We start from the raw sequence: 27125 nt of genomic DNA, 5'->3' as shown, positions 1-27125 counted from the left end.
TTAGCCAGGATGGTCTCGATCTCCTGACCTCGTGATCCGCCCGTCTCGGCCTCCCAAAGTGCTGGGATTACAGGCTTGAGCAACCGCGCCCGGCCAACAACTGATTTTCAAAACATGTATAAAGGAAATTCTATGAAAAAGAGAGTCCTTCCAAAAAATGGTGCCAAAACAAGCAGAAATTCATTTCCAACAACAAAAACTGTATCTATACCTCACACCACACATAAAAACTAACAAAATGAATCACAGATCTAAATGTAAACCTACAATTTTAACACTGCTATACATAAATACAGAACAAAATCTTCGGGATTTTTGGTTTAGCAAAGGTTTCTTAGATATAACATCAAAAGCATGATCCATAAAATGATTTTTTTTTTATTATACTTTATGTTCTAGGGTACATGTGCACAACATGCAGGTTTGTTACATATGTATACATGTGCCATGTTGGTGTGCTACACCCATTAACTCGTCCTTTACATTAGGTATATCTCCTAATGCTATCCCTCCCCACTCCCCTGACCCCACAATAGGCCCCTGTGTGTGATGTTCCCCTTCCTGTGTCCAAGTGATCTCATTGTTCAATTTCCACCTATGAGTGTTAAATCAATAAACTCGACTTCATCGAAATTCAAACTTCTGCTCTTCAAAGACATGTAAGAGAATTGTAAAAAGCCACAAACTGCGAGAAAATATTTGCAAATCACATCTGATAAGGTACTTTCATCCAGAATCTCAAAACTCAGTGTCAAAAAAAACAACAAAATTATTTAAGAATACTTCACCAAAGAAGATATAAGGATGGCAAAAAAGATGTTAAAAATCATTTATCATTAGAGAAATACAATTCCAGTTACACAACATTCTGGAAAATACAAAACTGTAGAGACAGCAAACATATCACTGGTTGCCAGAAGCTTGGGATCAGGTAAGGGGCTGACTATAAAGTGACAAGGGAATTTTTTGGATTGATGGAACTGCCCTCTCTGCATTTTAATTGTGTGGGAGTTACACAACTGTATGTTTGTCAAAATTCACAAAATGTACTCCATGAAAGGTGAAGTTTGCCATGTATAATCTTAAGTTTTCTAATGAAAAAAATGACACCTCTAAAATTCCTGCCAAAATATAGCTGACAGCACTGACCCTTTAATTTCTGACTCTTAGCTTTAAAATATGCCTATCTAGTAGCCAGTGAATAATCAGTATAGCCTTAATGAAGTTATCTGTAAATCTGATGGTTTCTTTCTTAAATCTTGAGGCTACAGTCTTTCCCAATTTAATTCTGCAGTCATTACTTAAAACTTAATTGACTTGCTCAACTTTGTACGTGTTAACAATGAGAAACTTGGTCTCTTTTGACTGTCAACTCTACCATCTCCTCCATATACAACCAAACTACAAAATCCTTTGCGCTGCACTCAGGCACATATATAAAACTATATTTTTAATTTGAACAGTTTTATTTTGAACTACAGAGGAAAAGAGGGCTCCAAGAATGCTGAGGTAATTTGGCAATTCCAAATAACATTAGGAACATCAATATGTAAGAATTTTTTCTAAAATATATTTTTTTCCAAACTTTCTCACTCAAAACCTTAGATTCACCAACAAAGCATACAAATAAAAACTAAGCTTACCTTGCATTCAAGATTTTCCATGATTTGGTGTCAATCTACTATTTCAATAATGTAGCTATCATTCTCAGACACAAAGTCTCCATTCTAGGCAGGATGGCCTCATTGTCTGCTCCTTCCAACTTCTGAAACGCCCTCCTTGATAATGTGTAACGCCCTCCTAAATGAGTTGGGTTTAAACTGAGATACCTCATTGTCGTTATATCACTCTCATTATATACTACTTTATATTTTTATTCAACTGTTTCATTTATGAATGCCATCTCACATTCTATAAGTTTCTTGAGAGCAGATAGTATCTTTCATAAACTTCTTTTATCCCTGGGAATACAATAAATATTCACAGAAAAATTAATGTAAGAACTGATTTTAAATTACTTTAGATCTTATATTAATTTAAAATTAACTCGGTAACTGCCTGGAAGTTTATTTTGTACTTTGAGAAACTGAGGCAAGGGGCACTAGACTTTGTTCCCTGAGATCTCAGCTGTATCACATTCACCTTCATATCTCCAGAGTTGAATACAGTGTCTGACACATGAAAAACATTAATTAAATAGTTAACTAAATTTTACTTTCTAAGGCCACAAAGTAAGAAATGGAATCCTGAAGTTGCAGTCCAATTCTCCCAATATTATATTAGTATTTTGAAATCTTCTCTAATTTCTCATATTTGTTCACATATTCTCCCTGAATATACTACAAGTATAGCAAACACAAAAGTTGTTCTATCTCCTTTTTTTAAAGCTCAAAAAGCAACCATTGCAGTATTGAGTGCATGCATAGTAGGTGGGCGATATTCCTATCAGATTTCTTAAAAAGCAACATACAGGCAGCTCACAGATACTTCTCTGCCCCATGTAAAAACATGTTAGTTACTCTTCCTATTGGGAAGATTTATTTTTCATCATCTTTGGCACAAGTTCTAGAATGCTACCTGCCAGGCCCCATGCCCCAATAAATACGCATCCACAAGCAATTATGGAGATAGATAGCTTATGAGGAGGGGGCACTCTTTGGTCAGGTCCCAATGCTAACCTGTGGTTAGGGGGAAAAAAGAGTAGGGGGAGGGGTGTGGCCCTGTGATTAATCACTGCCCACTCTGCTTCAGGGTATTTATCACAGCCCGCTGACAGGTAAATCACTGGAAAAACACCTCTTCAGTAATTAATGTGAAGTGACGGATGGACAGCCCCTGGGCCCATTAATCAGGAACATCAGCAGCCTACTGAGATTATGAATGTCAGGATGCATAAACTGCCGGTGGATCAATAGGCCCAGGAATTCATCCAAGGCTCTCATTTCCGAAGCATCTCCGGTACATTAGGCTCCCTCTACCCCTCCCCCAATCTGAAGTGAAAAGCAAGGTTTCAGAACAAAGAGCAGGAGCTGAGGTCTAAAGTGACCAGTGAGAGAAAGCAGTCAAGAAAGCTGGCCATGACTAGGGATGGTACCAGGACAGGCAACATGAGCACAGAGCTATACTAAGAAGCTCTCTCGGAAGGCTCAATGTTCCTGCAAAAGAACCAGGGAAGACATGGTACACAACCAATTATTCAGAGCCTAATTGTCCATTTGAGGGATCATCAGTTTCTTGCTTCGAATTTTTTACCCATTTCCCCATCTACATTTTCTTGCCTTTCATATTAGCACCACCAAAGAGAGTAGAGAGAAATGAGAGAATTAAAATCCCATTTTTGCAACCTAACAATCTAGGTAAAATTTATATTTACGAAGAAAACAAGAATTTATACAAAATGAAATCAGTAAATTACCTTTACCTCATCCCTCAATACCACAATGACAGAATTACTAGAAGTACCCCAAGTGTTAAGCAAAAATATTCCCCACCGAAAGGGTCTGTTCAACCTGTAAAATAGTCTGGAGCTGAAAGACTATTTCTGTCTACTTGTCATCCCAAGTTTAGTCAAATTTTGTATGGGAAGTAAGCTTGGGCTACAGCCTCATACTGAATACATTCTAGGCTGGCAGTAACGGGAAGGAGGCTGCACTTGCTGCCACATCCCGCCAAACCCCAGTGCTGTGCTTTGTGGTCAGACTCAGGCCAGGGCTGCAACTGTTGGTTAGAAAGTAGCTCAGAGTTACGGCTGCCTGTTCCGCTAAATCTCATTTCATCCTACTGATGGATGGATGGACAGATGGCTGCCTGGTGAAAGCAGCATTATCAGCCAGCTTCTATGGAGCCTCTGGATGATGGATAGCCCTCTTTCTACTTTCTCCAAACCACCATCGATTCAAGCCATATTTCAGCGGTCAGAAGCCCAGTAATATTAAGACACACAATCAAGTTAAGTTACTTGCAAGTGTAAACCTCCAGAACAGAAATCCTAACACCTCAGCTTTGCTGTCATGAACCAAGCTAAGAATGTTACAGTTTCATTCTTTCTAGCTGCTAACCCAGTGAATTCCAACAGCTCAAGCCCAAAGGGAACAGCTGGGCTCCATTCCTAGCAGCTTCTCGAAAAGCTAGTTTGTCTGCCAAATTTTTTACTAGCCAGTTCATTTCTGTGAAATGAACTCTGCAGCAGTAGTGAACAGATCTGTGAATATGTGTATAACCCATGGAGTATAAAGCTATTGAACCATCAAACAACCTAGAGTTTGTCAATGACATAATCACTAGCCTCAAACATGTGTAGAGCCTTAGACATACCAAATAGACCTTCTCTACCAACACCAAGGATAGTGATTAAAACCAGGACAGATTAAAATTATCTTCTGAACATAATCCTAAAATGTTGTTTCTACCCAATCAGCTTGACTGGCTTCTACTCTCTTGTGTACATATCGTAGTAAGTACTAATCCTTGCCTGCTCTCACAAGCACACTTCTGAGTCCATTTGCTCTGTCACATTCTAGACACTCATCTCAGCTTGTCTGGGTATGTAGACCACCATGCCTTTCCTTGTTCCTTCCATCTTATCATCCTGAGCTCTCAGACAGCAACTTGGACTTGTATAATTGAATATTGTGTCAAAGTTATTTCCACTGGTGTGGCTGGAAGAAATAGATTCTGACTCCAGCTTCATGACATAGGTTCCCAGAACCTACATGCCCTCTTTTGCTAAGCTTACTTATCCCCAAATGATGACTTCTCAAAATGTCTCACTATTAACTACACCCGAAATCAGCTTGGCCTGGCTCCCCCTAGTCTTGGCCTCTCTTGAATGAACCACTGCCATCCTAAGCCTACATTCACAGAAAATTAGTTTGTATTTGTTTATGGGGCTAAAAAATGCCCCGGTGGAGTAGTAACTGTTTTTCTACTTGGTGTTATGGTAGTTTACTTAATACTTTAATATTTAAGCCTTAACAACATCTACAGCTCTGTTTCTATCAAAAAAGAACATGCTATTGTTAAAGATACTACTTTATTAAAGTGTTGTATAAAGAATAGCACTGCCCTTCAAATAAACATTAAAGAATTTTTACAGAGCCTTAGAATTAGACTTACTGAAAGGGACTGTATAGATCAGAATTCAACATCCTAGTTTTTCAGATAAAGATACTGGAATTCAAAATTGTAATGTCTGTGGTTACATAGATATTAAGTGACAATGCAAGATTTGAACCTTGGTTACAATTATAAGGGCTGTGCTCATTCTGCTATATTTCTCAGACATTCTGCTTTCATCCTTGGAATTTCAGAAAGAGTGAAGGCAACGAGGGTTAAGTGTTGTGTGCGTGCCAATGTGTTTTGGGGAAGGAAGATGGCCACAAATAATTAAGTGTGGTGACCTATACTATTGTGCTTCCCATCGAGGTTGCCCATAGGTCATCTGAAAGCCATTCACTATTTTATAGAACAAAACTGGATGACTACTTGACAATTAGATATGCCTATTCCTTTCTTCTCCTTTCTTTAATATCTGCTCCAGTCCTACCCACAAAGTTTTAAGAAGAAAAAAGCAGAAAGATAATAAGTGCAAGTAGAATCAGACAACAAGAGGCTCTATGACTTAACATAAATGAACAGAGGAGCAATGTGTCCTCTTCATTTCCAAGAATGCCACATTCTGGTCAATTACAGAGCACAACTTCAATGACTGGACTTCACACCCTCTGGTGGCCAAAATGTGTCACTACTACATTTCCCAGTTTGTAAGCTACCTCCATACCCATCTTCAAATCTTACAGCTGAAGCCAGGCATAGTGGCTCACGCAGGCAATCCCAGCACTCTGGGAAGCCGAGGTGGAAGTACTGCCTGAGGTCAGGAGTTCAAGACTAGCCTGGGCGACACAGCAACACTGTCTCTAAAAAATTAAAATAAGATAGAAAATTAGCTGAGAATGGTAGCGCATATCTGTAACCCTCACTACTTGGAAGGCTGAGGCAGGGAGACTGCTTGAGCCCATGAATTTGAGGGCACAGTGAACTATCATTGTGTCACTGTACTCCAGCCTGGGTAACAGAGCAAGACCCAGTCTCAAAACAAACAAACAAAAAGCTTATGGCTGAAAAGAGCCTTTGAAAACCATCTGGTTGAGGGATTTATCTAAGACTATTTGAGTGGTAGTAACTAAGACTAGAACCCAGATTGTCTATCAACTAAACTAGCAGTTTTACCACCATTATAGCTGTATTATCAGTTTTCCACCAAGTATATGCTCAGGATATATGCTGAGCAAAGTTTAATTAGGAAGTTAATTGTGCTGAAGAAATAATCACATAATGCACATCAAATCCAAATATATTATACACACTAATGCTCATTACCATCAAGGATAAATGATCGGGGTGATTTTTCCATCCCATTCCCCCAAAAATGTGCCTCATACACTGGACAAGACTTCTACTATGACTCTCTTGGCACAAGAAAAAAACCTCAAACAATTCCCCAAAAAAGCACTCACTCTGGGGAAAAAAAAAAAAAAGGTTGTGTTAGGTGAGTAATAAGGAATGACAATTCTTTGAACTGTTAGTTTTATATATTCCCAAAGCTCATATAAAGGCTGATTTATTTGCATTAAGCAAATACATTTTAGAATAACCAGTTTTTTATACTCATTTACAAAGCTATCTTAAACCAAGACAAAGATTCTTATCTTTCATTTTAAATAAAAGTCTTTTTATCGTTTCTACTTAGTTAAGAAAGAACTATTAAGCCATGCCCAAGAGAACAATGACATATTTTTCCAAATCTGCCGCAATGAACCATGTCTAATTGTGTTTTCTGTTTCATTACGGTTTAGGCCCTACAAGCAAAAGTGAAGTAGTGGTAGAGTAGTGCCATTAGTAGTAGCAGAGCAAGAGAAAGAATAATTATCAGCTACCATTTCCTGAGTGCTTACTATGTGACAGGGACTGTGGTAAACATTGTATATTCACTATCTCATTTGGTTCCAACTATAGTACTGAGATAGCTATGATTAACCCAATTTTATATATGAGAAATCTGAAGCTTAAATAACTAAAGATCACACAACTTCTAAGTGTTGGTTAGGATTTCAAAGTCTCTGCACTTAACTACTATACTAGACTGCCTGATACTCAGCAGAATGGTCTCACAATGATGCTTAGTTTCATAAATACTCACAATTTGCTTAGAATCCATGTAACTGCAAAGCAACCAAAAAGAGTTCAAAGACTGCCGCCGTAAAAGGAGAAAACCAAGTAAGATAAGAATGAAAGACCTTTAATGCTTTCATGGCATACCTATTTCCAATAACCTTCCAGACTTAAAAAGGCTGACAATAATTCACTATTGTCTCTGAAACTTCCTCATTCACCTTGCCTCACCCTCAAAGCCATATGGTAAAGAACCTCACCAGGTGTCAGGAGAGGAACACCCTCTCTTCTATTCCCCATAAGAATAATCTCTATACTTATTCCTACCAACTCCTCCAAGCATTTGAAAATGCTGTCCTTCTCTATGTCCCTTCTCCAGAGGCACATTTCAACACGGGACCACCAACCAGTGAAACTGGTAACACAGTTCTCACACTGGCAGAAGCTCAAAGTAGAAGGCAAAGTATACTTTCAAATCTTGAGTCTAAAACAGAAGAAACTTGTATATCAAATACCAACTGCAGATGGTATTTTCAGATGCAATCTTAAACAGAATATAATACAGTATTTTAGTATTAGTCCGCCTTGGACATTTGTATTTATTGCCTCTGCCTCTCTGCCTGCAGCTGGACAAAGTATACAGCTTGCACAACTGGAAGAAACATTTCATGAAAAAACTAAGTATCAAGACAACAAGAGATACAAGATACATGATTCCAGTAGGATCTTGGAGGTCCCAAAATACATAAATAAACTGGCACAAAAAGGTCTTTCTCACAACATAACACAATTCATGCCCCCAGCGTATTTTATACTCCACTGGCTATAGTCGCCATGCATCAGCACCAACTGATTTCACGCTTTATAGGCTGGGAAACAGTCCGCAGCTTAGTCTTTTTCACACTCCACTGACAAGGTAACCCCACAGCTCACCAATTTAACTGCTCCAAGTTTAATGTTAGCACCTATTATTGACCACCTCAAAAGGCAGTCAGATAAAAAGCTTTAATATACTGAACAACGGCAATATGATATGTAATAGAAAGGCAGAGAGAAAAGTTTGCTTCCTACTCTGCATATGTAACTGGTGGTAGGGGACAGAGAGAAAAGAAAAAACTCCCTCTTAAAACTTCTTTCCCTCATTACACATCTGGAGGTTGGTCTGTTTCTACAGTTATTTGAAATTAGTTCCTCTCCTGGGTCTATTCTGGGTTTAACTGACATCCTATAGTTGACAATAAAGGAGCTCAAATGGATAAGGCTTTGGGGGCTTTACCTCAACCTTGACATGCATTGAACTTGATTTTTTTTTTCCTCTTTAAGATTCACAGAGTAAAGCTAATAAACCACTGGGTAAATTTTGAAAGTAGAGGCCACCAGACTCAATCTCAGCTAAGTGTCATATATATGATCTCATTTGATCCCAACTACAATACTAAGAGGTAGTATTATTATCCCAACTTTACAGATGAGAAATCTGAAACTTAAGTTACTTAAGATCACACAGGTTCCAAGTGTTGGACAGGACTTCAAAGTCCCTGGATTGGATTTCAAAGTCCCTGCACCTAACTACTGCACTAGACTAAAACATACACCTTCTAAAAATTATGTTGGGGTAAAAATGCACAGCACAGAATACTAGTCTGGCTACAACCAAAGGTTCATTGTAGCAAAGCTCTTTACTCTGTATGTATGTTTGTAAAAATGCATAGCACAGAATAGTTTAATTTTTAAAATACCACATCACAATAATGACAAAAATGAATAATTATAAATGAGGTAGAGTCTGTCTGTTAAAGACATAGCTACAGCTCCGTATCTATCACCTCCCTCCTTGGAGCTATACCAGCAAGTGTGAAATGTGCCTGGTGAGAAACTGAGAAACCAAAAGCAAGTTTCAGACAAAAAAAGCATTAGCAAGTTAATAAATTTAAGAGTTTCTCTTCTATGCAGTTTCAAAGTTTATTAATTAGAGTTTCAAGAATAAAAGATAATTACAATACAGTAACATTGTCAAAGCAATGTTACTTTAAGGAACAGAACGCCTGTACACAGGGCTACAGAAGGCTTTCAAAAATGAATCATCTCCTGAACAAACATGGCTCAGGTATTTAAACTCAATTCTTATCTAGTATTCTTATGATACAAAGAGAAAGATAATTTTTAAAGATGGGTAAAAGCTAACAATAGGCAATGGCATTTTTTTTTACCATCAAATATTTATTAAGTGCACATATTGTATTGACATCACTGCTGGGGTAGTAGAAATTATAAAGTAGGGGCCAGGCGCGGTGGCTCAAGCCTGTAATCCCAGCACTTTGGGAGGCTGAGGTGGGCAGATCAGGAGGTCAGGAGATCGAGACCATCCTGGCTAACACGGTGAAATCCCATCTCTACTAAAAATACAAAAAATTAGCCGGGCATGGTGGCATGCACCTGTAGTCCCAGCTACTCGGGAGGCTGAGGCAGGAGAATTGCTTGAACCCAGGAGGCAGAGGTTGCAGTGAGCCAAGAGAGTAAAAATGAAGCTTCCCCTTAAGATGTCTCTACCTAATTGGAAAGACTATTTTCATGTTGTTTTAAGGGAACATATGTCTCTAACTGCCAAATAAAAGAAACGCAGTAAATGATAGAAACCAGAGGAGAAAAATATCACTAAGGGCTTGGAATGGGTGAGGAAAATGTCATAAAGTGGGTGGAACTGAGGCTAGGCCTTTAGAAGCAGATATTCAGACACAGAACTGAGGGGAGACATTACAAGTGGAAAGAACACACTCAACATGTGAAAAGGCAAAAAGTCGGAAAGTGTTATTTTGGAGACTCACAGAAACTGGTTGTCTTAGTTCAGGCTGCTATAACAAAGTACCATAGACCGGGTGGCTTAAAAACAACAAAAATTTTTCACAATTCTAATAGCTAGAAGTTCAAGATCAGGGTGCCAGCATGGCCTGGTTCTGGAGCACACCCTCTTCTGGGTTGTAGTAGGTTGATTTCCCATTGTATTCTCATATAGCAGAAACATAGAGCAAGCTAGCTCCCTGGCTTCTTCTTGGTTTGTTTGTTTGTTTGTTTTTTGAGACAGAGTTTTCGCTCTTGTTGCCCAGACTGGAGTGCAATGGTGCAATATTAGCTCTACCTCCAGGTTTAAGTGATTCTCCTGCCTCAGCTTCCGAAGCAGCTGGGATTACAGGCATGTGCCACCATGCCAGCTAATTTTTTGCATGTAATAGGGATGGGGTTTCACCATGCTGGTCAGGCTGGTTTCGAACTCCTGACCTCAGGTGAGCCACCTGCCTTGACCTCCCAAAGTGCTGGGATTACAGGCGTGAGCCACGGCACCTGGTCCCTGACTTCTTCCTATAAGGGAAGTCATCTCATTCATGAGGGCTCCACCTTCATGACTAAATTACACCCTGAAGGCCCCATCTCCAACACCATGACACTGGGGACTAGATTTCAACATATGAGTTTAGGGGGAACACAAACATTCAGTCCCCAATATTAGTCTGGCTACAGCCAAAGGTTCATTGTAGCAAAGCTATTTACTTTGTATAACTACTCTCATACTGAAAGAAAGAATTGAACCATAACTTGCCCACATTAAATTCTACTCCACAATCCAAATATATATATCCAGAAATTCCTGTCTTTGATGTCTGACAATGCTTGCTATAGAAACAGTAACAGCTGATAGTATATGTATCAAATCAATCAAATAAATAAATAACAAGCTGTACATTTGTCTGAGATAAAGGCCTAGCCCTTGTGGATCTAGATATGGTAACTGGCCTTACTACTACTATAATAATTCCTGGAAAAGATACGCCCTATCCCCATTACCCTTACCTTCATAGTTTCATTTCCTGGTATGATGTGATATTTCTAGTCTCCTCAAAAGTTTTAATTCAATCCAACCCATACTCTCATCAATAGATCACAGAACCTTACAGGGTTTTTTGTTATTTGATGTTTTGAGACAGAGTCTCATTCCGTCACCCAGGCTGGAAGTGCACTGGCGCAATCTCAGCTCACTGCAACTTCCGCCTGCCTGGCTCAAACAATTCTCACGCCTCAGCCTCCAGAATAGCTGGGATTACAGGCGTATATCACCATGCCCAGCTAATTTTTTATATTTATAGTAGAGATGGGGTTTCCCTCTGCTGGCCAGGCTGGTCTCGAACTCCTGAACTCAAGTAATCTGCCCACCTGGGCCTCCCAAAGTGCTGGGATTACGGGGGTGAGTTGCCATGCCCAGGCAACCTTACAGTTTTGATGACAGAATCAATAATACCTTGAAAGGAAAGGTGAAATACACTATTTCTACCCCACCCTCTAGCTGTTTATTTCACAGCTGTATTAGCAGAACACAACAACTAAAACACCTTCCATTCAAATTGCCCACAAAACTTAGAAGCTGCTCTGCTCTTCTCTTACTTCTTCCCCTCCCCACCTCCTCTAACTTACACACAACCACCTCACTCTGCTGTCCATCTTCCCCAACTGCTGCCCAACAATTCACAGGCTGTCACAGATTGTCAGCACTGCGTTTGGGGACTTGAGAAGTACTCTTGTGGGACAGCACAGTGTGTTAGTACAGCATTTTCCCAGACACAATGTCACTCTTTATAGCCAACTGCAAATTAGTTTCTTCTTAAAAAAAAAAAAATACTCCTAATAAGACAGGTACAAGGAGATTTCAAATAACCAAGATTAAAACTCACTTTGATTTGCTCTGAGATGCAGGCCTTTTCAGTCATGTACAACGAAATCCTATGTTTCTACTCACATGAGCCATGCAAAACATCCAGAAATACCTAAGACAGTTTTCTGATGCTAACAAAAGCAAAAAGACTAAGAAAAAACAAATCTAAGGATAATATTGTTCCTCTCTTTTTTCAGTGCCTATAGCTCCTCATCCTTGGATTCTATTTGAGACTACTTGGTTTGAACTCAGCTCTCAACATCAACATTTATGTCTCACTGTGTTTAGCTGCACAAAACTATTTGAGAGAAAATTCGGCAAATCACCAGTATCATGTCATACTTTCCATCCAATTTTTGCAACGTGCGTCAGCAGCACATGAGTATATTTATCTTCTGACAGTTGCTGTGACCAACCCTCTGGTTACCACTAAAGCTATCACCCTACGCATCGGCTGGCCCATTGTCACTGGCCACACAGGAGAGTCAGAAGTTGGAATATACTCAAAAGATCATCAGAGGATGTAAGAAAACCTCTCACAAAACAGCAGGTCATATCAACTTACTAAATTTTCCCTGAAAAAAAAATTTTTTAACTGACAACAAATACCTATAGGGTAATATTTAAAAATTAAAATCAGTTATCTTTTTTCATTTCTAAGTAATTTAATAAAATTATTCATTCTGTTTTATACTTTACTATTTAAATGACCACCTATTCTTCCTGAATCAGTTAATCAAACCCTTAAAATAACACTGCATCTGGCCGGGCGCGGTGGCTCAAGCCTGTAATCCCAGCACTTTGGGAGGCCGAGACGGGCGGATCACGAGGTCAGGAGATCGAGACCATCCTGGCTAACACAGTGAAACCCCGTCTCTACTAAAAAAATACAAAACTAGCCGGGCGCGGTGGCGGGCGCCTGTAGTCCCAGCTACTCGGGAGGCTGAGGCGGGAGAATGGCGCAAACCCGGGAGGCGGAGCTTGCAGTGAGCTGAGATCCGGCCACTGCACTCCACTCCGGGCGACAGAGCGAGACTCCGCCTCAAAAAAAAAAAAAAAAAAAAAAATAACACTGCATCTTTGCTGCTCACTATATGAATTATAGTGATGCCAGGGCTTGACAAGAAGGATGTTAATTCTCAGCTGTTACAGTGGAAAGAGACAGACCAAAGCTAGTGATCCAACTTTGAAAACTAATCCCAGTATTTAAACAGCCCCTGTTCTCCTCTCTACTATAAACAATAAAATTAAGACAGATAGTAAACAGAAAAAAATCTTCAAAAGACCCCATACCTTTCAGGAAATTGCCACCTTTCAAACTTGTTTTACATGACAGTTACAAAATAAAACGATGCTGAAGAAACAAAATACAAGCAAACAAATCTTTAGAGTAAATAGACAGTATTTCTATAAAATATGCATAAGTAAAGGCAACTTACCATGTAAGTAACATTTATTTTCTTAATAATAAAACTCTACAACATGCAGATAGACTGTCTCTGAAGGCAAACTGTATAAAAGTTCCTTTCTGACAGACAGCAGCCTCACCTGAAAACAGTAATAATAAAAGTTATTTTATAAAATATAGTTATTTCTTTGACACCTGTCTAGGCACTTAACTTTCATTAACTCATTTTGTAAGTCTGCGTTTAACACAGTGATGTGCCATAGAATGTGCAATGAAGACACACATACAAAAGCACTTTTTAGAAGCTCATCAACCAAACAGAATAAGGAAATGCCATCTTCTGTCATTCTCAGACCTGAGGACAGGAAAGTCTACTAACCGTCAACAAAACAAAAAGACATAAGACACAAAATAATAAAAATCACAGACGCCAGGCATGGTGGCTCATGACTGTAATCCCAGCACTGTGGGACGCCAAGGCAGGCAGACCACTTGAGCTCAGGATTTCGACACCAGCCTCGACAACATGGCAAAACTCCATCTCTACAAAAAATATAAAAATCAGCCAAGCATGGTAGCATGCACCTGTACTCCCAGCTACTCAAGAGGCTGAGGTGGGAACATTGCTTGAGCCCAGCAGGTCAAGGCTGCAGTGAGCTGTGATGGCACCACTGCACTCCAACCTGGGTGACAGAATGAGATCCTATCTCTAACACACACACACACACACACACATACAGAGAGAGAGAGAGAGAGAGAGAGAGAGAGAGATACAAACAGATGTTCAACTTCTAGTCATTATTACAGTTTTAATACATGGGATAGCTTATGGAACATGGTGGATACTCAACGAGTATATGCTGGCCAGCTGAATGGCAGATGGATAAAAAATAAAACTCATCAGTTAGCAAAGTAATGCAATATAAACATACTTTGTTTTGCTATCAAACTGGCAAATATTAAAAAAGAGCAATAAGGTTCTGTTTTGCTGAATGTCAACAGAATAGGGCTCAAACACAGTGTTAGTGGAGGTATACATTTTATTAATATGGAAAGCTGTTAACAATATGTTTCAGAAATTTTTATGTGTCAAAAGACCTTTGAAGAGGCAATTCTCCTCTGATAAATTTATCATAAGGAAGTAACTAGACTTCTACAAGGATACTTACTTATTCCAGAACTGTTTGCAATAGTGAAAATTTTTAAACAACTTTAATGTACACCCATATCAGCCAGGTTAAATAAATTATGGTGCATCCACACTGTAGAAAACTATGTAGATATACAAAAGAAAGATCTATAAGATGTATTATTGAGCTGAAAAAAAAGTGGAGAATTTATCAAGGAGTTAAATATGAAGAAAACTTTAAAACGTTCCTGAAAGATACAAAAGTAGATCTGAACAAATGGAAAGATATTCTTTGTTCTTGGACAGAAATCTCAGCACGAAATAACAGCATTAAAAAGTTAGTTTTCCATATGTTAACTTATAAATTTAACATAACCCCAATAAAAATACCTGCAAGCTTTTTTATTGAGACAGACAAGCTGATACTAAAGTTCAACAGAAAAATAAACATGCAAGAATAGTCAGGAAAACACTAAAAATTTAAAAAGCTAGCCCTTGATATACTATCAAGCCTTTATAATTGAAACGGTGTGATAATGGTATAGAAAATAGAAAGTCCAGAAATAAACCAAATAGAAATTTCATATATGATAAAGGCAGCATATCAAAGAACACTGGGATGGCCGGGTGCGGTGGCTCAAGCCTGTAATCCCAGCACTTTGGGAGGCTGAGACAGACGGATCACGAGGTCAGGAGATTGAGACCATCCTGGCTAACACGGTGAAACCCCATCTCTACTAAAAAAAATACAAAAAACTAGCCAGGCGAGGTGGCGGGCGCCTGTAGTCCCAGCTACTCGGGAGGCTGAGGCAGGAGAATGGCCTGAGCCCGGGAGGCGGAGCCTGCAGTGAGCCGAGATCCGGCCACTGCACTCCAGCCTGGGTGACAGAGCCAGACTCCGTCTCAAAAAAAAAAAGAACACTGGGGCAAAATTGGTCTTTTATTCATTTTAAAGAAGCCATACCTCCAAATGGATCAAAGATCCAAATTAACAACTAAAACCACAGAAGTACTAGAAGAAAACATAGGTGAATTATTTACCATGGGTCCAAGGAAAACCTCTAATTTTAATCCAAAATTCAGATAAAACAAAAAACTCAAAAACTGGACTACATAAAGGTCTAAACATTCATACCCACGCATAAACACTACAAACTGGGAGAAAATATTTGTAACATACATCACCAGTAAAGAGCTAATATTCCTAATATTTAAAAACTCCCAACAATTGAGAAAGGGGAGGGGACCAAAAACCTGATGGAAAACGAAGATATATTTCACACAAAAGATAAAAAATGACCCTTAAACATATGAAAAGATGTTCAACTTCACTGATAACAAGAGAAACAAACATTAAAACTATACTGATACTATTTCTTACCTATCAAGTTAGCAAAAATTAAAAGCATGCCAACACACTCTGATGATGAGGTTGTGGGGAAACTAACCCTCTCATACACTGCTGATGGGAATTCAAATTCGTACAACCTCTGTAGAAAGGCATTTAGCAATATTTAAGAAAACTACATATGCTTTTAACTTCTGGCCCAACCATTCCATTTTGAAAATTTACTCCAAAATACACCTCCAACATACCAAAATACATATGGACATGGTTGTAGTACTTTTTGTAAATTCAAAATATTAGAAAGAGCGTAAGAGTACAAAAGAGTATCTACAGTATGCTACCTTTTGTGTAAGAATGAAAGAAAAATAAGAAAATGTGCATCTATATCCTCAATCCTGAGGGGAAAAAAATGCATGAAGGATAACTGGGGGAATCATTAGACTGGTAGCCTACAGAGGACAGGTTAGAGAAGGGCAGAAGGAATGGGTGACAGTGCCCTGAGTATAAACATTTTTGTAGAGTTCTGACTTTTGGAAACATGTTGATGTTTCACATACTGAAGAATAAATAAGATCAATTAGGATCCAGTGAAAAAGACAGAATACGAATAGAAATAAATGAAGTACACTGTATTTCAAATGAATAACATAACCCCAGGGAGGAGGGAAAGAATGTTAGAGAAGGAAAATTAATCCAAGTAACTTTTGAACATGGTTTTCGTATCAGCACATTCTAATAGAAGTATAATGGAGCCACATATGTAATTTAACATTTTCTAGTATCACATTAAAGTGAAATTAATTTTATTAATATATTTTATCTAATACACTTAAAATATTTCAACACATAATCAACACAAACTATTATTAAAATACCAGTGAGCTATTTCATATTTATTTTGTAGTAAGTTTTCAAATCCAATGTACATTTTATACTTGTAACACATCTCTATTCATGTGGCTAGTAGCTACCGTATTATTACACAGTACAGATTTAGACTACATGTCCTTAGGCTAAAGGAAAATACTATAAACAAACATTGAATTCTACTTACAAGGTGTCTTTTTAAATGGTGGTATGAGTTAATAATTCTTAAACTATTTTCTTATATTCTTGAATTGAACCAATAAGCAAAAATATGAGTAATTTCTCATTGTTGGAAATCAGAGCTATAAATATGGAATGAGGAAAGGATAGAATAAACCCTGTAGTGTTGGGTCAGAATCTGAGGTACCTGTATAAACTCATTGCTTTTAATAAAGATACACTACTGTGTGCGCACATACACACAAACACACACACTCCCTCCTCTCACACATACTTATTTCCTAGATGTCAGCTGAGAAGGCCTAGAAGCAATAACAATCGCAACCAGGACATCTAGAGTCCAGACTGTGGCTTTTAAAGTCATTATTAAAAGGAATCAGGGCTTCGAGAAGAAATTCCTTATTCCAAGGCTGGGGCTGGGAAAGTGCAAGATGAGCCTAGAATACATGCTCCAAGAATGACAGTGGCATGTCAAAAGAACTGAAGGGGCTCCCACTGGCCACGTCAGGGACAGTGTCAAAATAAAGTCCTATTATAAGTAAGTGTAGAAGGAATAATGGAATTCGAATATCACCACTCAAGAACCATTATGAAAATTAGGCAGAAATCACCAACAGATACTAAAATTCGTGAGCAAAAGTTCAAGGAGTAACAAGATGTTTACAACAAACGGATACTAAAATTAGTGAGTGAAAGTTCAAATAGTGACAGGATATTTACCAAGTCTCTATGTATTTTTTCACAAAATACTTTAAAATTACAAAGGGACTGTGAATGTGAATTACAAACAGAATATAATGCCACTAAGCTATACATTTTAAAATGGTCAAAACATAAAAATAAATGATGTATATTTTACCACAAAAAAATTACAAAAGGAAAAATAGTAACAATCAAGTGATCCAAAATCATATTACCATCTTGTGCCTCCTGATATGATGCAAAAGCATAACGATACTTTGGGGTACTCCTGCCAAAAAGGAATAACCTTAATCCAATCATGAGAAAACATCAGATGAACCCAAACTGTACATGTTCTACAAAATAACTGTCTTGCACTCTTCAGAAATATCAATGTCGGCTGGATGCAGTGGCTCACACCTATAATCCCAACACTTTTTGGAAGGCCAAGGCAAGAGGATCACTTGAGCCCAGGAGTTCGAGACCAGCCTGGGCAACACAGGGAGAATCTGTCTCTACAAAAAATAAAAAATTAACCAGGTGTGGTGGCGGGTGCCTGTAGTGCCAGCTACTCAGGAGGCTGAGGCAGGAGGATTGCTTGAGTCCGGGAGTTCAGGGCTGCAGGGAGCCATGATCACACCACTGCACTCCAGCCTGGGCAACAACAGTAAGACTCTATCTCCAAAAAAAAAAAAAAAAAAGTCAATGTCATGAAAAAAACAGAAACTGCACCAGATTAAAGGAAACTAGAGACATGACAACTAAATGCACTCTCATGACCTGGAATTTTCTTTTGCTATAAAGTACAATGGGCCAGTGGGTAAAATCTGAATAAGTCTGTAGGTTACATAATTAACATTAAATCAACGTTAATTTCCTGATTTTGACAACTACCCTGTGGCTTACTTATATAAAAGAATGTCCTTGTTTTTTAGAAAGTGCACACTTAACTATTTAGGTATAAAAGGGAGTAAAGTCTACATTTTACTCTCATGAGAGAGAAATAAGAAAGGGAATGTAGTAAAATGTTAACATTTGGGATATTTGGGTGAACGCTCTATACACTCTTGGAATTTTTCTGTGGTCTGAAATAATGTCAACATAAATTAAACAGAAAAACAAAGATGCCAGTCAGCACAGTGCTTGGCACATAATGTACAATCAAGCAAATGGGAGTTAGACATTGTTAATGAGAATATAATCTCTAGGATTCTGTGCAAAAAAATTCTCGACTCAAGAGCCATATACTTTTATGGTTGGAAAAAATGGGGGAAGGAACAAAATAATACATACAGTATGCCCCATTTAAACATATGTCCACAAATACATAGGCAAATGCATAAACAAAGACTAGAAAAATATATACACTAATCTGTTAATAGTGGGCAGCTCTGGGTAGTGTAATTAAAGTGACTCTTATTTTATTCTTCATGTTTATCACTGTATTCTAGTTTTCCTATAATACAGATGTAACATTTTTGTGGGTTTTCCAATGATGATTTTTAGAAATTAAAGGAATAGCTCACAATCAAGGAAGGTATGACTATTCATTCTCTGTAGCAGTGCCCTCTCTGCAGACCTATGTTTAGTGTTACTGCATTTGAGCAACATATTCTGTTACTCTACCTTTCACATATCAGAAATATAATAATCATGTAATGCTACTGTAATATTATTTCACATAAGAATATTGCAGTTAGGGCCGGGAGCGGTGGCTCACACCTGTAATCCCAGCACTTTGGGAGGCCGAGGCACACAGATCACGAGGTCAGGAGATCAAGACCATCCTGGCTAACACGGTGAAACCTCGTCTCTACTAAAAATACAAAAAATTAGCCAGTGTGGTGGTGCACGCCTGTAATCCCAGCTACCCGGGAGGCTGAGGCAGGAGAAGAGCATGAACCCAGGAGGCGGAGCTTGCAGTGAGCCAAGATCACGCCACTGCACTCCAGCCTGGGCGACAGAGCAAGACTCTGTCTCAAAAAAACAAACAAAAAAAAGAATATTGCAGTTAGTCTTATAGCTGTTCTTCTGTTAAGAGAATGGAATGCACATACGCATATAATTTTGCTTCTCTCCAAAAATTCTACTGAAATAAGTCAATTTGTTTTGTCTTAAAACATAAATCCACACGGATAGACAGCGGAGAAGAGAAAAAAAAAGTAACAAAACTTTGGAAGTTATGTACTGATGAATGCTCAATGTGTAGCAGAACTGAAAAAGCCAAATTCCAAACCAGCAGTAGAGAAAGTTGCCACTCAACCCAATTTACAGTCAGAAATCCTCGTGAGAGTCAGGGACTGGCCATACCAACTCTGGAACTGGAAGTTAAATGCAGGGAGGGCACTGGGTGAAAGGAGCGATCCTGAGATCCCCTCCTCCTCTGTGAAAAAAAGTTTGGGATTATCTCTAAAATGTAGAATAGACCATCTGTAGATCAGGGGCTGACTGGAAGTGCAGAGGTCTTTAAAACTGGGTCATTAAGTAAGCATATTGAACCTAAAATCTACTGCCCCACCCCTATTCCATACACCAGGTCCCAGAAAAATGCCAACTGTTCTACATTGAAAGGTACCCACAAACACCCAGGACAGTGGATAAAAATAAACACAGACCCACACCAAAGCACATCATTGTGAAACTTCAGAACACTGGGGACAAAGCAGAGATCTAACAAGTTTCCAGTGAAAAGATCCAAACGAAAGAAGAGAGTCCACATTGGCTTAAGACTTCTCAAAAGCAATAAAGGATGAGGAGAAAAAAGAAACTATGCCTTCAAAATTCTAAAGAAAAATATTTCCGATCTAGAATTTTACACTCACCCAAACTATATTAATCAAATGTGAAAACAGAAACCAAAAATATTTTCAGACATGGAAAGGCTCAAAAAATTACCTACCATGTACGCTTTCCTAGAAAGTTAATAGAAGATTGAGAATTTTAAAGTTCTTACAAATTTAGGAAAGACTGATTGTTTGTAACTATAGTAAAAAGTTGCCAAGGACTACTTATACCCATTCCATTGTAAAAACAACTTACTTTTCTTTTACAAGCCAATCAGTGTTAGCTTAGCCGCCCCTTACTTCTGAAAGTCAGCCAATTTAAAGTTAGGGAGAAAGTCACTACAATAAAATACCCAAATGCCAACCAATCGACAATGGTCTCAACCAATCAACAATGGTCTCACCCAAGTAACCATTTGTCTATAGATTATGTTAATCTGCTTCTGCTGCCTCTTAAAATTTTCTAATCCCTGAGCACCACACTCCCCCAAAACACTATATAAAACTAGCAATCTGCTTTGTTCTGGGACATTGTGCCTGATTAGATATTTTAGATAGTGATGGTCTCATCATCCTTTGACAACAAACAAGGAAACAAGCCAAAGCAAAGAAGAGATAAGATACAGAAAACAAGACATCCAACACAAGAGAGAAGTGAAGGAATACTAGTGAATGGGACTCTAGGATGATAACTGTGCACCAGCAGCAGAAAGCAACCAATCCAGATTGAAGCTATGTGAGAGGGTAGGCATGCTGAAGGCTGTCATCCTCATGCTGTCTGGCATGGTGTCATCTTTTGAATCCAACACAACTACTAGAGGATGTGCTCCACCTAAGCAAGAGGTAAATGAAGCCTAAAGAAGATAGGAGTTCTAACAATATTCGGAGAATCAAACCCAGCAGAGAAAAATCTAAGGATAACAACAAGGGGAAATCATACTAGGAAAAGAGCAATGCAGCAGGTCGAGAGAGTAGGCTTCAATAGTAGGACACTGGAAGTCTCTAGAAGAGAAATTTCCAAGAATTTAAAAAAAAAAAAAATTCTAACTGACAGATTACTGTGATTGACCTTGTGGAAAACTGCACCGAGGGGCTATTTAAGACACTATCAGCAAGTAAAATTTGCACAGGCATAGTAATGTAAACATAACATTATTAGACTTAACCAAATATTTTAATAGAACTAAATTAAGAAGCTAGGGAGAAGCAGTAGTGGAGATGGTATTTAATAACACTAAAACTTTCTCTACCATAATAGAAACTCCACATATAATGAAAAAAACTGGTAAATCAAAAGATAGCATTGTACATACATTACTTTTAAATACACAGATAGGTTGATGCCAGAAGAAATAGCTTATTAACTGTTAAATTATTAACAGTTAATAAAAAATTAACTGTTATCTACCCTGTATCCTCTAGGGAGAGGACTAGAGAGAATGAGTGAGACAAAAACTACTCACTATATTTTGTTATAAAACCTTTTTTCACTATTGGACTTTTAAAACATGTCTATTTTAAACTCTACATCTATTGATAAAATATTTTAAATTATTTTTAATTTTTTTTTTTGAAAACCCAAATAGCACCATATAAACTTAAGTGTTCATCATTCAAAAACATGTCTAAAGAAAACATTTTCAACTGAAAGGGACAGAATATCCTACAGAAAAGTTTCCTTTTGCTAGAAGATCTTTATATTTCTAATACTGAAAGAGCATAAACACACAAAATATAGAAGCTTTAAAAATAAAAAAAAAAATTTAAGCAAATAATTACTAATTGAGTAGACAGTGAAGATTCACGAATTGTAATACTAGAAAGATTATAGGTCTGACCTTACTTACAAATTCATTAATGATCAGGAGACAGTGCAAATAACACATTTAATTAAATTTGCTCATTTATCTATTTTAGGAAGTATAATTAACAGCAGTGAGACAGAGTAGTAATATAAAAGGACAGAGACAGATTAAAAACATTGGCCAAAAAAACAACCAAATTGGAGAGTATTTACCAAATAGAATACTGGGTAAAATTACAGGCTTAAAACAACAGAAGAGGGTTATCAGCAGCTTATTTACCATCAATTTTACTTCACACTGTTGTCATATGAAATAATTTTGGCCAACACTAATGTTAAATGGGGGGATGTGTACACACACATGCACATAAACACATACATATGTATACATACAAATTTTTTATGAGAAACTGATAATCCTAATTAAGCAAGGATTCATGAAGAGATTACACCCTAAAAACAACATACTGTTGATGCAATTTGACAAGAATGAATTTGTACTTATAGTTCAGTAATTATAAAAACTCTATCAAGAATAACCAATAATGAATTAAACTGTCCTAAAGACAATTAACTGTTATCTACCCTGTATTCTTCATCTAGCTACACTGGGATTAGTCTCACTGTTCCTGCTCTTTATTTGAATGGCCAGGCACTGACCATTCAAAATAAAGTCTACATTTCCCAGTCTCTCCAGCAGCAAGGTGTGGCCATGTGACTAAGTTTGACCAATGGAATATGAGCAAAAGTAGTATACATGGAACTCCCTAATCCAAAAATCTATAATGCTACAAAATCTAAAATGTTCTGAGTGTCAAAATGATGCCACAAGTGAAAAATTCCACTCCTGATCTCATGTGACAGGTTGCAGTCACAATGCAGGCACCCAACACATAGTTTATTCAGTGTCCCCAAGGAAAGAAAGACCCTCCCAGCCCCCATCAGCTGCAATATATATCTGCACACACCCGGATTCCTCTACACAAGCATGCCCACAATGGGTAATAAAACGACACGTGTATACACCAGATACACCAACTGTAGGCTCCCCACAATGCCTCACATGGGGCCAAGATGTACTGCATTACTATTACTCACTATGCTCTTTCTTTCTTTCTTTTTTTTTTTTTTTGCTTATTCTCTGCTCTGTAGTATAATGATATGGTTGAAAGTATCGAAAAGGTCTGCATGATATCCACAGAGTAATCAAACATTCCAAAATGTGAAAACAATGTGAAACCATTCTCTGGATCTAAGCATATTGGATAAGGGACACTCAACCTGTAATATATAACTTCCAGAAAGTATCCTTAAAGGAAGTGAGATGTGTTCTTCTCTTTCTCCTTCTGATGACTGCAATGTACGTGCAATAGTTGAAGTTAGTAGCTCTCTTAGACCCTAAAGTGTCTTTGGAAAATAACAGAATCCGAGCACAGTGGGGAAATGTGACACCATGGCAAACCACATGAGTCTTAAACTGACTACTTCTGGAATTTCTAACTCAACAGACATGAACTTCTATCACATTTAAGTCTCTGGTACTTGGTTGCAACTAAATCTAATTCCAATTCATATAATCTCTACACTAATATATATGCCTTATTTTCCTTCTTTCTCTAAACAATCTCTCTCTACTCTTTTACTGGCTCCTTTTCTGCCTCCTGCACCCTTACTATGGGTATTCCCTAATTCTTCATCCTTAGTCTTTTCTGCTCTTCTCTAAGGTTCAGGCCAAACATTCTTAAAAAAACATCTCTACGTCTCATCTATTGAGCTCCAATTTTATATTCAGCTGCCTATCATTCCACTAGTATGTGACATAATTATATAGGAATATAACTAATTTTTAAAACAAAATAGATAAACAGACAAAGTGGTGGTAGAAACAATAATAGTAGTTGTGGTGGTGGTAATAAATAGCTAATATTTACTGAGCTCTTAGTATTTGCCAGTCATTGTTCTCAGAGCCAATCCTCACAACAATCCTACAAAGTAAAGTTTTATCACCATCTCCATTCTACAAATGAGGAAATGAGGCCTAGACAAATTAAATAAATTGCTCAAGACACAATGTACTAAAGAGATCATTCAAACCTAGGTCCCCAGAACCCATCCTTTTAACCAGCACACACTAGACCTTCTTCCAAAGTACTATCACATATTCTTCCAGTTCCAAAATGGCAGCATAGAAGCAAGCTGGCTTCATTCAACTGCCCCACAGAAAACCAAAAACAAAGTGCTGAGATTATCACCAGCAATGTCCCAGAATTCAAAAATGAGGAGGAGACAGTCTCAGGGCCATGGAGAAGTGAGAAAACCTAAGCAGGAAACAAAAACCGAACTTCCATAACCATGATGCCCTTTTCCCCAACATGCTCAACACCAAGAATGCAGAAAACTTCCCCCCGACTCACAATCACTATACTGGAAAAAGAGAATCAAGTGGACAACCAGCTTCCCACCATCTTAGGATCTCTGGCAGGAGACCTGTCCCTGCCTCAAATTACAGGAAGTGTTGGGAGTATGTAAAGGAAGAAGTATCCCTGAGGGCAGCCAGAGACAAAGAGGGGAGGGGGGACTACTATTCCCAGCCCTAGAAACTCTGCTCTGTGACTCCAAATCAAAACAGCTGTTCAGCAGCACCACACTGTAGGAAGTTCATTCCACAAGTCACCTGGGCATGAACCCACAGCCAGTCTTCCCACACTACTGGAATATCTCCTGTGGGACGCCCCCATGCAGGAGGGGCATCATACTGACTGGTTACTAGAACCGAGGCAAACCTGGGCTTAAGGTGCCAGCTGGTGCCGAAAAAGAGGCAGCAATCTAGCAGGAAAAAAAAAGAAAAGAAAAGAAAAGAAAAAGAAAATCAAGAGGTATATTACAAAGAATCACTAAGCAAACACAATAAAAACCAAAACAAGTAGATCCAAACATGGGAGCTTGCAAAACAGAAAACAAGGCAGAAAGAAAAGACTGGAACAAAGAACTATCCGTCAATGCAAAGATACAGATGTAAGTCCACAAGAAACAATAGCAAACAGGGAACCAAGGCCTCTTCGAACAGCAAAGCGAGGAACCAGTAACTGACCCTAGCAAGACAGCAATTTGGGAACCCTCTAACCAAGAATTCAAAATAGCCATTTTAAGGGAATTTGGTGATCACCAAGATAACATAGAAAAGCAATTCAGAAATTGATTGGAGAAATTTAACAAAGAGATTGAAATAGTACAAGAAATCAAATCTTGGAACTCAGAAATACATTTGTGAACTGAAAAAGTCATTAGAGGCTCTCAACAGCAGAAAGATCACACAAAGGAAAGAATCAGTGAACTTGAGAGGCTATTTGAAGATACACAATTAAAGGAGAAAAAAGACCAGTGCTGCCAAGTATAAAATGCAAATGTTAATAGATCTTAAGGGAGAGACAGACTGCAATAGAGTAACAGTAGGGGACTTCAACACTCCACTCTCAGAAAAGGACAGATCATCCAGACAAAAAAATCAACAAAGAAACATCAGAGTTAAACTATACACTAGAACAAATCAGCCTGACATTTCTAGAACATCCAAGTGCACAGAATACACACGCTTTTCATCCGGATATGGAACATTCTGCAGAACAGACTATATCTTTTTTTTTTTTTTTATACTTTAAGTTCTAGGGTACATGTGCATAACGTGCAGGTTTGTTACATATGTATACTTGTGCCATGTTGGTGTGCTGCACCCATCAACTCGTCAGCACCCATCAATTCATCATTTATATCATGTATAACTCCCCAATGCAATCCCTCCCTCCTCCCCCCTCCCCATGATAGGCCCCAGTGTGTGATGTTCCCCTTCCCGAGTCCAAGTGATCTCATTGTTCAGTTCCCACCTATGAGTGAGAACATGCGGTGTTTGGTTTTCTGTTCTTGTGATAGTTTGCTAAGAATGATGGTTTCCAGCTGCATCCATGTCCCTACAAAGGACGCAAACTCATCCTTTTTTATGGCTGCATAGTATTCCATGGTGTATATGTGCCACATTTTCTTAATCCAGTCTGTCACAGATGGACATTTGGGTTGATTCCAAGTCTTTGCTATTGTGAATAGTGCCGCAATAAACATACGTGTACATGTGTCTTTGTAGTAGAATAATTTATAATCCTTTGGGTATATACCCAGTAGTGGGATGGCTGGGTCATATGGTACATCTAGTTCTAGATCCTTGAGGAATTGCCATACTGTTTTCCATAATGGTTGAACTAGTTTACAATCCCACCAACAGTGTAAAAGTGTTCCTATTTCTCCACATCCTCTCCAACACCTGTTGTTTCCTGACTTCTTAATGATTGCCATTCTAACTGGTGTGAGATGGTATCTCATTGTGGTTTTGATTTGCATTTCTCTGATGGCGAGTGATGATGAGCATTTTTTCATGTGTCTGTTGGCTGTATGAATGTCTTCTTTTGAGAAATGTCTAGAACAGACTATATCTTAGGCCACAAAACAAGTCTGAACAAATTCAAAAAAGCAGAAAGCATGTGAAGTTATCTTTTCTGACTACAATGGAACAAAACTAAAAATCAGTAACAAGAGGAAGTTCAGGAAACACAAACACATGGTATCAAGTACCACCTGAATGATCAATGAAGAAATTAGAAGGAAATTTAAAAATTTCTTGAAACAACAAAAATGGAAATATAACACACTACAATCTATAGAATAAAGCAAAAGCAGCAGTAAGAGGGAAGTTATAGCAACAAATGCCTACATCAAAAAAGTAGAAAGACTTCAAATAATCTAATAACGTGCCTCAAGGAACTAGAAAAGAACAAACCTAACCCAAAATTAGTAAAAGGAAAGAAATAATAAAGATCAGAGCAGAAAGAAATAGAATTTAGACTACAGAAAATCAACAAAATAAAAATTGTTTTTTTGAAAAGAGAAACAAAATCGACAAAACTTCAGCTAAACTAAGAAAAAAGTGAAGATACAAATAAAATCAGAAATGAAAAAGGAGACAAAATAAGTGAGACCATAAACACAAAGAATCATTAGAGACTAT

The 27125-nt window shown here is 38.1% G+C and overlaps 1 protein-coding gene across 3 annotated transcripts in view; it reads right to left on the bottom strand.

The window, feature by feature from the left end:
• The window catches only part of R3HCC1L (R3H domain and coiled-coil containing 1 like), a 110455-nt gene that overhangs the window by 64296 nt on the left and 19034 nt on the right, over positions 1–27125 (bottom strand). For 2 of the 3 annotated variants that reach the window (XM_017880390.1, XM_017880395.1), the window contains 2 exons: positions 13312–13420; positions 1644–1800 (listed from right to left, as the gene is read on the bottom strand). In XM_017880390.1, the coding sequence (XP_017735879.1) occupies positions 1644–1650 (7 nt within the window). In that variant the 5' untranslated portion in view covers positions 1651–1800; positions 13312–13420. The remainder of the gene's footprint in view (positions 1–1643; positions 1801–13311; positions 13421–27125) is intronic. The other variant, XM_017880400.1, reaches the window with a different exon arrangement.

Source organism: Rhinopithecus bieti, unplaced genomic scaffold (assembly GCF_001698545.2).
Source record: "Rhinopithecus bieti isolate Rb0 unplaced genomic scaffold, ASM169854v2 scaffold_425, whole genome shotgun sequence".
NCBI classification, from domain to species: domain Eukaryota; kingdom Metazoa; phylum Chordata; class Mammalia; order Primates; family Cercopithecidae; genus Rhinopithecus; species Rhinopithecus bieti.
The sequence above is the reverse complement of the archived record's forward strand: the minus strand, read 5'-3'. Positions and strand labels throughout refer to the sequence as shown.